Genomic DNA, 14572 nt, shown 5'->3' on the forward strand with positions numbered 1-14572 from the left:
GTGTATTTTATAAAGTTTTCATTGATTTTTTTCTTCTCTATCAGTTCTCACCTTCTAAAAAAGTTCTTTCTTATAATAAAGATGTACAGTAAAGTAAAATAAATTCGCACATTGTTCATGTCCAAAAACTCATATCTTTTTTCACCCACTGTCCTTCACCTCTCGCATTAGAAGTGGGCATCTTCATCAGTCTTCTGGAATCATAATTAGTCATTGTATTGATAAGAATTTTAAAGATTTTTTTCTCTTTTTTTTCAGATAAGAGAAAGCAGTCAGGTAGATGTTGATGAATGTTAATTGTCCACATAGAGAGACAATATTATATTAGAGCCCAATATACAGAGAAAAAAAATAAAAAAAAACTAGAACATATACATCCCCAAAAAAAGACTATGAGAATTCATAGGAGGGAATAATTATTTCCTGCTGGGAGAGTTGGGGGAAAATGTATTGAGAAGGTAGAATTTCAGCTGGGCCTCAAAAATTTCAGATGTGAAAGGAGAGAATTCTAGGGTAAGGGAATTGCCTGGGCCAAGTCAGAAAGGTTGGAAATCTCAATAAGCATTTAAGGAATAGCAAGCATTCCATGCTGTGTGGTGTATAGAGTACATGAAACAAACCAATATGATACAAGATTGGAAAGATAGGTTGCATTAATCACTGTGGAGAGACTTGAATACTAGGTTAAGGGCATTGGACTTTATTCTGTAGGTACATGAAGAGTTTGTTGGGGGAAATGTTAGCAGTGAATTGATAAGAATATGCATCAGAAGGGTGAATTTTGGGAGACAGTGGAATATAGGATACATCAAAAAGATATGAGACTGGAAGGAGGAAATGAGTTCGGCTTCTGAAATAATCTGATACCATCAAGTTTTTGATGAGACTGATGTGACTACTTGATTCCAGCAGGGGCCACTTGAAGCAGGGATACATCCAGCATCATTTTCTCTGTATAGTATGTATAACCTACCACTGCAGTTAGAAAGGCAGCCCAAGTTACGTGACTTTGAATATCGCTGTCAATGTCAACTACTGATGAAAAAGAAACAATTGATAAGGGAATTTTAAAAAATCATAATTAGAATATATTTTGTTTTTTTTTTTATTAGAGGCAAATGTGATTGCATTTTAAATATACGCCTTCCTGCTAAACATAATTCATGGAAATAAGTGCAGGGCAGCAAATTGGTCCAATATATAATTACAAAACCTGAAATTGAAGGGTCCTCAGCAGTAAGCTATTCTAATCCATACCTGAATTGGAATCCCCTTTACAACATGTGATAAATAATCATCTATCTTTAATAACATGTGATATCTAACCCTAACCCTAACCCTAACCCTAATTTCATGTAATTTAATGACTTAGGACTTATAATTATCAGCTTCCCATGTAAGAATGTAAAAATTTTAACATTATTCATTCCCTTATTTCTTTTTTCATATTTATCATTTTATCCTTCTCTTGAGTCTTATATTTAAAAGTAAATTTTCTATTTAGCTCTAGCCTTTTCATCAGGAATGCTTGAAATTCCTCTATTTCATTAAATGTCAATTTTTCCCCTGAAGGATTATACTCAGTTTTGCTGGATAGGTTATTCTTGGTTGTAATCCTAGTTCCTTTGTCCTCTAGAATATCATATCCTCAGCCCCCCACTCCTTTAATGTGGAAGCTGCTAATTATTTTGTGATCCTGACTGTGGCTCCATGATATCTGAATGGTTTCTTTCTGGCTGCTTACAATATTTTCTCCTTGACCTAAAAGCTCTGGAATTTGGCTATAATATTTCTGGGAGTTTTCATTTTGCAATCTCTTTTAGGAAATGAATGGTATGTTCTTTCAACTTTCATTTTACCCTCTTGTTCTTGGATATCGGGACAGTTTTCCTTGATGATCTCTTGAAATATGCCTAGGTTCTTTTTTTTTATCATGGCTTTCAGGTAGTTCAGTAATTCTTAAGTTATCTCTCCTTGATCTACTTTCCAGGTCACTTATTTATCCAATGAGATATTTCACATTTTCTTTTATTTTTCTTTTTTATTTTGTTTTATTGGTTCTTGGTGTCTCATTGAGTCATTAGCTTCCAGTTGCCCAATTCGCATTTTTTAGTAATTATTTTCTTCTGTAAGCTTTTGTACTTCTTTTTTAATCTGCTTTTCAAGCTGTTCTCTTCAGTGAATTTTTGTGCCTCTTTTACTGAACTTTTCTCTCCATAATTTTCTTTTGCAACTCTCATTTCTCTTCCTAATTTTTCCTCTACCACTTTGATTTTTAAAATCCTTTTTTGAGTCCTGGTAGGACTTCTTTTTGGGTTTGTATCCAATTCACATTTTTCTTTGAATCTTTGTGTGCATCTGGCTTGATATTGTTGTCTTCTGGGTTTATGTCTTGATCTTCCCTGTCACTCAAATAACTTCTTATGGTCAGGTTCTTTTTTGCTGTTTGCTCATTTTTCTATCCTATTCCTTAACTTTATGTTAAAGTTGATGTGGTGTCCCAAATGGGGAAAAGCTATGCAATACAGGAATAAATGAAAAGCCATAAAAACTTAAACTCTGTGAAAGGTGGAAGCCTGAACATGATGACCTGTTAACAATCATAACTTAGATACTGAATTATATTTTAGATACTTAGTCATAACTTAAGATACTATGACTTATGAAAGCCATAACAAGAATATCATGACCTATATGTGATGGGACATGATCAGTACACAAACTTGTTTGAGCATAACATTGGCTTAAAACTCCCAAGCTCATTATTAAGCAGAAAACCAAAAATATCCACTAATCAGGAGTGATGCACTCTCTAACTCCTCCCCCCTTTATCTCTTTTCTATAACTACCATGCAGATTTGGGGGGGTTCTTTGGCAGGGATCCAATGAACTGTCTGGCTGCCACCACAGACCAATGATTTTACTTGTTTTGTAAGTGTCCATCATGATTGATTAAATTGCTACCTATAATCAATCTGAAGATAACTGGCCTCTTCCTCTGGTATCAAAAGAATACCCCATGGTTATGGTGGAGGTACGGAGCTCACGATGCAGGGGAATTTCAAACCTTACACTTTGGTTCTGCTCCTGGGGTAGAGAGAATGCAGTCCCAAACTTCAGGACTTTCTTGCTGCCTTGTTCAGAGCTGTCTCTGGGAGTCTGTAGGTTTTCAATGCTCCCAAGGTGATATTCTTTGAGGAAATGTGTGATCACAGCTTTTCTTGTCTATGCTCTGATCTTTACCCAAGAAGGGATCTGGTTTCCCTGTATCCACCAGTGTTAGCATTTCTCTTGACTCTGGGACTGTGACCAGATCCTTCGCTCTCCTGTATCTTTATTTGCTAGTGTTCCCCTTTGACTTGGAATTGAGACCAAAATCCCTACTCCCCCATGAGCGAACACACGCAGTTCTTCTCCACCATAGAACCTCAACCTGTGCCTGTATTTCCCTGCATAATTGTCCAACCCCTTTACAGTCTGTGGGATAAGAGTCTCCAAAGCTACTGCTGTGCCATGTAGCCACCCCCAAGGTAGAGCCTGTGCTATCTGTGCTGTGCTCTGGGTGCCCACCACCACCCTGCTGAGACACCTTTCCTGCTGCCCTCCTAATATGTCTGGAATGGAAAATTACTTCACCTGACTTTTGTTGGTTTGTGGCTCCAGAATTCGATGATTATTTTAGAGTTGTTTGGCAGGGAGTTTGGGAGAGCTCAGCTGAGTGCTTCTCTACTTTGCCATCTTGGCTCCTCTCCTTCCCCTAATAGTCATTTGTTACGCATATACAATGTGAGACAGCCCTTTACTCAAGGAGTTTATATTCTATTGAGAAGTTAAAATATCACAAATATGGATATAATAATTTGTGGAAAGAGCACTACCTCTGGGGATCTGAAAAGTCTTTCTCTAAGTGACATTATGTAAGCTGGACTTTGATATAACCTCAAGGATAATTAGCAATGTAGGTAAAGAAGGGAATGTGTTCTAGCAATGGAGAGAGGACATGTGAAGTGTTGGCAGGAGATTGAATTCTGAGTTCAGGAAATGACAGAAAGGCAAGAAAATAAAATATCTCTAGCTATATCTCGCAGTTTTTATTATGTCACCAACAAATTTAACATTCAAAAGACTCATAGATACAGTCACCTTCTTAATAGAATTTTTCTTTTGAGTTATATAAAGATATATTTCTATATTTTATTTATATGTATTTTTATATTTATGTATATTTATTATCAAATATATATTATTTGAAGTTTTTTCTGCTTTTCTCTCTCTTTCCTTCTCCTCCCTTCCTGTACCCTCCCCTCTTTTTTTCCTTTTCCCTTCTTTACTCTTTCTCCCTTCTTTCTCCTTTCCTCCTCTCTCCTCTCCTTCCCTCTCCCCCTTCTCCTTTCCAACCCCTCCCTCACCCATATGTCTAATGTTTTATATAAAAACTCATTATTATGTAGCAATATCAGAATTTGAACCAAGGGGCACAATTTCCAAGCTAGTGCCATTTCTACTACATCAGACCTAGGACACAGGATATAAATTAAACCAGCAAATAAGGATTTAAGTCAATGTAAAAGGACAGAAAGAGAAAAGTCAGAGCTTTCATGTCAGTTTTGAAAACAACAAGCTGGAATGAGAAATTCGATATACCTGATAGTTATTTATTCAGTAAGAATTTATTTATTTAAACATTTAGTATGTACAATTTGATGCTAAAGATCCAAAGACAAAAACAAAAACCTAGGCAATTTACAGTTGGCATTTTACCTGTGGTATGCACTTTCTTTTTTTCTTTAAGGCAATTGGGGTTAAGTGACTTGTCCAGGGTCACACAGCTAGTAAGTGTCAGGTGTTTGGTCTGAGACCAGCCGGTGTGGGTATGCACTTCTTCATGGGTTTAGAATTGTATTTGTGCTCTGTACCCTATATCCTTCTTCAGAGTACAGAGTTGAGAACCAAGATAACGGAATTTCTTTGGTTTAAACAAAAGAGGTTTTTCATGTGATTGTTATTCAATTTGACAAATCTTTATTAAATTCCTATTGTGTGCAAACATAATGTTGGAAGTAGAGGGTGGGATAAAAAGTTTAGATAAGACAAGTTACTTGAATCTTTCATTTTAGAAGGAACATGTGACTTATACTCAGATGAAATATATTTTTTATAAATGACAGTTAAATGCAACAGGGAGGTATGTCAGTTCCGAGGGAAAGTAACTCACTACACTTCTAGATGTTTCTATTTCAATGTGAAATATGTCTAAAAGTTGAAGACAGGACTGGCTGCCTAGTGGGGTAAGAAGGAGGTAGTATTGCATAATGGGGAGAGTAATTATTTTGGAATTGGAAGCCCATGGTTCAGTTCCCAACCCTGACATTTATTATATATGTGATCTTGGACAAATCTTTTACTCCTTCTGGGCCTCAGTTTTCCCATTTGTAAAAAGCAAGGCTTGGAATTTATGATTTCTCACATTTATTACCTCTCTAGATTCTGTGATACTAAGAAATATGGAAAGGGGAGGACAGGAAAAATCTCACCTACTGTACTCTTCTGCCTGGTATTCAGCCTTTATATATGGTATAAATCTAAATGAGTTTCTAATATCCTAGGTAATTCAGAGGTAATAAATTATCTTATTGATTTTCTTTCCAAATAGATTATTATTATTATTTGGAAGGACAAAAGGATGCTCTTCTTTGTGGCAACAGCACATATACAGGGTGAGTAGTATTGAATTATGTTGTTTTGCTCTATAGATTATATCAGGTTGTGATGTAACATGAGTCAGATATTCTTTCTTTGAGTGTCTGCAATGTACAAAACATTGTGTTGGGATGTGATGTGAAGGATATGAAAAGGTCTAACATAATACAACAGCACCCCCACTTTATTCAACACTCACAGTTTAAGCCCTTTTCTAACAGTGAACTTCTTGAGGTAAGGAATGCCAGTATTCTTAACACCTCTTTATAGATAACCTGAGGCTATGATGGTGACTTAACTATATTCATAGGGAGTCATAAAATTTTACAGTCAGAAGGGGTCCTAAGAAGACATCTACTTCAGTCTATAAATGAAAGAAGAGTCTCCATCAGAACATACTTCAATAGTTACCTTTGAACATTTGCTTGAAGATTTTCTAGTGAGGGGGAATTCACTGTTTTCTAAAGAAGACCATTCCACTTTGGGTAGCTCTGCTAGTTTCGTTGTAACTTCTTGGTTCTATACTTCACAGCATTACTGTATGGAATGCGAGGATTGTGATGTAAGCCATGCTGCTTCCTTTACACATACACACACACACACACACACACACTCTTCCCCACTATCATTTTAGTATAAAAATTCCTACTACAGATATTTTTCAAGGACCTGTAATATTTCATGAACTATATGGGGCTTTCCTAGGGATGCAAAGATAGGTAAACATTGCCCCTGCCCTCAAGGTGCCTATCTAATGATAAAAACAGTGGGGCAGAGTTGGGTGTGTGTGTGTGTGTGTGTGTGTGTGTGTGTGTGTAACTGAACTTGCTAAAAGGTGATATAATGGTTTCAAGCCATTCTAAATAAAAATAGGTAGCTTCTAATCTTACCATTTCTTATGTGTTCAGGTACTATTTGTAGATGGCTTAAGTGCCAAGAAGCTTAGGTCAGTCTCAACAAATGGGGATTATGGGTTTGACTTAAAGATATAACTGAAGATAAAACCCATACACAATAGTAGAGCTCTATTTTCAATTTTTTTTTCAATTTTGAATCATTTTTTTTGTTTTGTTTTGATTTTTTTTTTTGGTGAGGCATTTGGGGTTAAATGACTTGCCCAGGGTCACACAGTTAGTAAGTGTCAAGTGTCTAAGGCCAGATTTAGAGCTCTATTTTCAAACTTATACATTTTATTCTGTTGGATGCAACTTTTTCTTAACAAGTAGTGAAATCTTTCATTGGTTTTTCATTGCCTGCCCAAGAAAATACTATCCTACCAAAGGAAGGATAAGTCCTTCAGAGTCTGATTTAAATTTACTTTTTTGCATGTTACTCCCCTTCATGCACTTTATATTCCAGTCAAATTGGATTTTTCAGTAATTCACCAATCTTGTCCAATCTTCTGCGAAACAATTCTTTGAGCAAAAAGTCCTCAGTGGAATTTCTTCAACCTCTATCCCATCTCTACTTATTTAAATTGTTTTCTTCCTTCAAGGATCAGCTCAGGAAATTTCTAGCCATTACAACTTCCTTGTCATCTTCAGAAGAAATAACTATTCCTTCCTTTCTCCTTTCATTTTTTACCCCCTTCAAAGTATTTCATCATTATGTAACTTGCATTATCATTTGATGCATGTCTCATCTCTCTCTCCCCTCAAATACTAGATAATAAACTTTTCAGGGGCAAGAATTATGTCATTAGTCTCTGCATATAAACAAAGCCTAGCACATGTATTGTTTATGGTGCTTAAAAGATATTTATCGAATGAAATGAGATTTAACTGAAGGACAAGTTAGTGCACAATTAAAAGTTTTGCAAGAACCTTTGAATCATTAAGTCATATACTTAGACATTTAGACCTAGAAGGGAAAGTCCAGGTCATCTAGTCTAAACCCTATATTTCACAAAGGGAAGTACAGAGAGGTAAGTGATTTTCCTAAGTTCATATGGGCAGAAAGTGGCCTTTGGAATTTCAACATTAGATCTAGTGCTTTTTCTACTGAACCACATGGAGAAACTGAACCTGTGATTTCTTTGATACAGGGAACTCCAAGGTAAAGGAACTTCCTCTACTAATGCAAATAGTCACTTCTTTGTAATTAATAGAGCTGGAGAGTTACTCTACAGTATTAAGAGGTTAAATGACTTGCCGAGGTCCCCTAGTCAGTCAAGTGCCAAAAGTAGGACTTGAACCAACTCTTCCTGGGTTAGAGATCAGCTTTCTTTTCACTATGCCATAATAATTACCAACTTAAAGGATTGTTTGAACTTATTTGTAAGATACATAGACTAATTCAAAATTCGTCTCACTCTACATGCTTTATTGGTTAGGGATTTAGTTTGTTTGTAGTAGCTGAAAGCAGTTGTAGATTAACATTTGGTAATGAGTCCCATATTTGGATGTGATACTTTGTCTTAAAATTTAACTCCCTGTTATTGATTACCTGTGATGTGACATAATCAGAAAGTGAATAATTTCTCTTTTTTTATTTGTATAGTGAGTGTCCAGAGGGATACATGTGTGTGAAAGCTGGCATGAATCCTGATCACGACTACACAAGTTTTGATAATTTTAGTTGGGCTATGTTGACCCTATTTAGATTAATGACCTTGGACTATTGGGAAAACCTTTACCAACAGGTGAGAGCTTAGCAAAACACTATATTTTTATGCATAAAAAATTCATATCACTTTATCTTTAATTATCATCTTAATGTGAAACACTTTTACATTGTTTTTTATGGTTGATTTTAAAAGAGTTAATCTACTTATTACAGTATTAAAACTGCATTTGTGTTGTACTTTCAGAAGCAGTGATCACCTTATTTTATTCTGAGGCTATATATTTTATCACATCTTTTTTCCCTTGTTTGGAATTATATAGAGTTTTTAATCAATCAAATGAGAAGTACTTACTATATTACAGGAATAATGCTAGAAGCTATGGGTTAAAGAACAAATAGTGACACTCTGCCTATTCACAAGGAGCTTACATTCTAAGCAGAGATTCAACAGCTACCTGTACATCATAAATATAAAGTGAGTAGATATAAATATAGGAAATATTGTTAAATGGAGGATAGTTTTAGAGAGAGAACTTCATGCAGAAGACAGTCTTTAAGCTGTGTCCTAAAGGAAGAGAGGGTTTGAAGAGAGGCAGAAGTAAGAAGGGACTGTATTCTAGCTGTGTGGAATAGCTAGCATAAAGGCATGGAAGCAGGAGATGGCAGGGTTGGGTGGATCACAGTGTGTGAGAGAGGTAGGAATGTCTCATGAGGATGAAATCTGGGTTAGAACAATATTATGTAGGCCTTTAAAATAGAAAGGGTTGTATATTTTCATAGGGGCAATGTGAAGGAACCAGACTATATTGAGTAAGGGAATCATATGTCCATATCTGTGTTTAAGGGAAAGTACTTTGGCCGTTGTGTGTAAGATGGGTTAGAGTAGAGAGAGGGACAAGGCAGGGAGACCAGTTAGAAGGCTTTTGCAATAATCTAGATGAGAGGTGATGAAGGGACTTCTATGTTTTGTGAAAATTTAACAAGAAAGCAATTCTAAATTCACAGAACTATGCATATGCATGCACATGTGCACACACATGTAGAACTGTAATCAAAGAATCTTATCTGATACCTAGTTGAGAAAACACAAAGAAACCTAGTGAAACCATATTTGCTTAAATTTTAAAATGTTTTAGTGATGGTGTGGAGGCGTGATTGGTTATATACAAATAAGAGGTTAAAGAACCAACAATCCAGGCTGCCAAAGAGTGGCCCCTGTGGTCATGTATGATTTAGGACAGTAAATACCTGTTTACTAGGTGAAATACTACATTATAAGGATGTTCAGTTTGGTGATGATGGACTTGTGTTAGTCCAGGAGATTGTGTCTGCTTAGCAGGACACCTCCATGGTTGGAGGTCTTTCTAGTACATCAGCTTGTTCTAGGGCTTCTAGAGTTTCCTCTAACAGCATTCTGGTAAGATAGTGAGTATAGACACTTTCTCCAGAGCTCATTCTGCATGTGGAGTGTGTGTCTTATTGGTGGAGTCAGGTCATACTAATTGCTGGTATATATCCCATTCCCTGCACAGAGTAATTGAAGGCTTCAGTCAGCTTCCCAGTCTGAACCACTTGAGGCGGGCCTCCACAGTTTGCCATCGTTAGCAAAGTTGGGTTCTTAGGATCCAGATAAAGATGCATACAACCACTACTCATACTGTGGCTGTCTTCTTCCACCAGTACTGTGGGACACCTCAGTGTCTTTGCTTTCCTGTCATTGTTGTTCACAAAGGGTCTCACAATCTTCAAGTCTCTGTAACTCATGGGCACCCACCATATGCCTTCAGTATAGCTGGAGGTATGCTTCACTTCCCTCGCTGCCTTCTCATTCTCTCCTTTCCAGTTCTGGAACCATAATCCCTACCTCCCCATTTAAGTAGTGTCTCACCCGCCTACTTTTTGTTTTAACATTGATAACGTTTTAGTTGCGATCATAGAATCATAGACGTAGAACTGGAAAGGAGCTTAGAAGTTATATAGGCCAATACTTTTATTTTATGAATAGAGAAACCTGAATTACCCAAGATGACACAAATAATAAATAAGTGGCAGATCCAGGATTTGTCCAGATCCAATGGTTACTCCATGTGATGTTAATGTTTTTATTTCTTTAAATATATAACCTTATTTTTCAGTGTGTACATAGGGTGAGGTGATGTTAAAACACCTGGTCTTTCCATTGATTGCCTATCCAGGAGAGTAAAATGTTTAAATAAAGATAAATCACTTTAAAATTTACTTGTCTTGTTAAGAAATAAAATAAAAATGAAAAAATAGAAAAACAAACAATTTTTCTTTTCTCTTTTTTCAGATCCTACGTGCTTCTGGGAAGACATATGTGCTATTTTTTGTTGGCATAATTTTATTCTGCTCCTTTTATCTGATGACTTTGATCTTAGCTGTGGTCATCATGTCTTATGAAAAACAGAATCGAATAACTATTGAAGAAGCTAAGAAAAGAGAGATAAAATACCAGGCACTGTTATATCGGCAGAAAAGAGAAGAAAAAAAAGCTCAGGTATTATCACTGTGACTTTAACATCTTCGTATAAACATAGGGGTAAAACTAACCACCAGAGACTCTGTCATTTTTCATTCAGCCACCAAATAGATGTTAACTTATTATTTCATTATTCTAAATTAATTCTACCTATTATTAACCCAGAAACATAGTTGAAAGAATCACAATAACTAGGCAAGAATGATCCACTAGAACCTTTCATGACCCTGATTCTCTGCCCATAGACTTCGATTACAATGTGGAGTTCTGTGTCAATCTCACAACCCAGGTGCTATAAACTAGGAGTTTTTCAAACTCCTGCCTTCACATTCTTTGCTTCTATCTGGTAATATCTATTTTGGCTATTCATAGATAAGTAGGTTGAGAGAAGGGATATATATAGATAGATAGATAGATAGATAAATATAGCTATAGATATGCATATATAAATATATGCATATACATATCAATAAAGCAATCAAACTATTATGAAGGCACCTGTATGATGTGTGTGTGTGTATATATACGTATGTGTATATATATATATGCATATAAACGCACACACATATATATATATATATATATATATATACACATACATACATATGCATCTACACATAGACTCATACACATGTATGTTTCTGTAGTAGACACAGATACCTAGGTTGTGAGACTGATAACAGAACTCCTCATTCTAATAGAACATTTTGGTTGTCAGATAGTTACAGTCCAGCATATAGTACACAACTTGCTAATGAGCCATACAGATAATAGAGTACATTGCCAGACTCATTATACATGGATATCAGCTTCAACTTCATTTATTTCTAGTGTTTATATTAGCAAAAGAATTAAATATGGAAAGAAATTATTTCATTCAATAAATGTGACTTAGGAGAGTCTTACTGATTCAATAATAAAGAAATAGGTATGTGTGCTATAATCTTGGGGTACTCCAGAACAATATCAGAATGGGAAATAACAGGAATTCTTACATGATTGGATTTGGGAAAAAACATAAAATTCCTTACTATGTAGATAAGGCAAGTATTCTGACCACCAATCAAATCTGTTGTGCTGAATTAACTTACAGTGGTGTTTTATTGGATTTTTTTTGAGTGAATTTCTTGGTGTTGTTCCTGAACTACTTCTTTTTTTTTTTAAACTTTTTTATTTAACTTTTGGCCTGACAGGCAATGGTAGCAGAAGGAATAGCTGAAGATGAAAGAGTTGTTGATCAAAATATAGGACTTTCAGAAAATTATTCTGAAACATCCCAATGTAGCTCAAAAAATGATAATGGGAGAATGGACCAAAGGAAGAAAAACAATCAGGAGGACCAGCCTGATAGAGAAGAAAAAGAAATTGATCTAAAATTGCATAGATTTGAAACAGAAGAGTACATCAGAAGAAAGCTTTGCCATCATGGAATTAAAAAGCAGAGACTAACAAATAAGAGCAAGTTACCTTCTCCCCAGCAGGTACTGACTCTTACATAAACATTATTTAGATAAGCTGCTCTCTGAAAATTACTATTCTCATTTTTTTCCATTAGAGGGGAAATACATCTGTGGGTGCGTATGTATTTGTACACATATGTTTATCAAACTGTTCTACTGCTATTATTCCATGGGGAAAATATAAGTATTTTTCCTTATGAGCCTACTGATTTTTCAATGAGCTTGGGGTTTTAAGAAACACATAATCTCACTGTTGTGCACATTTGAAATGGGAAAATTTTCAAAGAGAAGTTTACTTTGGCTATGTGTATGGAAATGACATTATGAATATGGAATTATTTAAGGAAATGTTTTTAAGAACACAAAAGTAGCTAGGAAATATGAGAAAATAACAAGACATGACATTGTAAATGCTGAGGGTATAGTTGGTAATTAACAAGGGAATATTTCAGAATTGTATTACCTTGATGATAATAGGAAGAGATGGACATATACCTTTGGTAAAGCAAAGAAAAAAAAAGCATTTATTACGTACTTACAATATGTCAGTCACTGTGCTCAGTGTTGGGGATCCAAATACAAGCAAAAAGAAACACAGTCCATACCCTCAAGAAGCTTACAGTCTAATGGGGAAGACAACACACAAAAGAGAGCTGGAAGAGGGGGAAGGCTGAGAATGTACACACTAGGGGGCATGACAGTGAACGCTGAAAAATCAAAAGCAAGGAAGGAAGGAAATGAAGACTAACTGTCCTTAGCTCCTCCTCAAAATGAAGACTCAGCAGGAACTCTCCAAAGGGAGAACGGGGAAGACAAAACAGAGTGGTGTTCCAGGATTGAGAAGGCCACATGAATTGATGAATGTTGCAAGGAGACATTACAGATAAGGCATGGTGTTGAAATCCAAAGGCAGGAGGGGATGTGGAGAGTGCAAATAATGTTGATGTCAAAATTGGTCTCCCAGTTTCTGGCATCTTCGATGCTAATTAAGTCTTCATATGGTTTTCAAAATAATTTTGGAATCTGGGGAGTCTAAATCTTGACTCTAAAATTAAGTAGTCAGTATAGTCTTAAGCAAGTCGCTACATTTTTATTTGTTTCCTCAAATTTAAAATGGAGGAGGTTTGGATTAGATAACCTCTAAGATCATTCACAACACTAAATATAATATTCTATTATCTTAAGTTAAAGATCACTCTATTATCTTTCATCTGGCAAAGCAAGTGAGTTACTATCCAACCTCCTAGTGTGAATATCTTCACTTAATGGTTACTACAATTGCTTTATAAGGATCTAATTTCATTAGAATGAGGTATATTTCTATTGTAAGGTATATTAGGCTAGAGGAGTTTCCGTAAAGAAGATATTTTTAGTTCTTGTTGTAAGGAAAGATGTCTTTCATTTCAAGTTTTTAAACAAGAAAACTATAGGCATTTTTTTTTAAGTAGTGCAATTCATTTGTCAGGTTACTATTGGAAGTTAAGATGCTTAGGATAAGAGACCAACTAACTGATTTTAAATGAGAAGCAGAAAGAAATAAAGATACTTTCTGGAGCATACTTAATAGCTATCAACAATGACTTTCATACCAATAAGAAAAAATTGGCTTATCCCTGCTTTTCTACTCTATGCTCATACTCCATGCCCCAACTTCCATTTTGTTTTAATCTACTCCTGTTATTTCATCAGCACAGGGACTCCATGTATACTTCATCAAAGCAGATGTGCAGCTCTTTTATACGTTATAATATTACAAGATTGTCTGGAGGGAAGGGAGGCATGTCAAGAAGAGTGATGTATTGCTAGTATGTGTTAGTCAGGAATTGAACCCAGCCCTTTCTGACTCTAGGATTGGCCATTTGTTTAGGACACACCTACATATGTTCATGCTATAGTTAAGCAAATGGTGCTCTGTTTCCAGGGAGTACAACCCTCCAAAAACTGACAGGTTGTGAAATGAGTGTCTTCATGGTAACCCTTCATTTTATGTTTCTGTGGGTCCTCATGGAATATATTATATCTTTATTTAAAAGACAAGCAACATAAAAAAAAATCTGTTCATCATTATACATTCGAAGTGATAGCACATATTTCTTGTGGGTATTTTTTATGCCCAGATAGTAGATCTAAGTAAAACTAAGATCTAAGAAATAATTGAATGTCCATGTACATACATTTTCATGATATGGATTCAGCCACTTATATAAGGCAGTTCTCTCTATTGAATGAATGTGTTAAGACAGATAATTTAATTTATTTTGTGTTTTTTGATTCATAACCCTCTAAATATTCCAGGCAACTTCCTCAGACAATAATTTGCACAATGGTTGCATTGTTGGGGGAGAGG

At 35.6% G+C, this 14572-nt stretch overlaps 1 protein-coding gene across 1 annotated transcript in view; it reads left to right on the forward strand.

Annotated features, from left to right (window-relative positions):
* The window catches only part of LOC114045693 (sodium channel protein type 2 subunit alpha-like), a 158082-nt gene that overhangs the window by 66159 nt on the left and 77351 nt on the right, over positions 1-14572 (forward strand). The window contains exons 8-11 of the mRNA XM_027865797.1: positions 5654-5717; positions 8200-8341; positions 10577-10783; positions 11959-12246. Of these exons, the coding sequence (XP_027721598.1) occupies positions 5654-5717; positions 8200-8341; positions 10577-10783; positions 11959-12246 (701 nt within the window). The remainder of the gene's footprint in view (positions 1-5653; positions 5718-8199; positions 8342-10576; positions 10784-11958; positions 12247-14572) is intronic.

Source organism: Vombatus ursinus, unplaced genomic scaffold (genome assembly GCF_900497805.2).
Source record: "Vombatus ursinus unplaced genomic scaffold, bare-nosed wombat genome assembly UNPS02014779.1, whole genome shotgun sequence".
NCBI lineage: Eukaryota > Metazoa > Chordata > Mammalia > Diprotodontia > Vombatidae > Vombatus > Vombatus ursinus.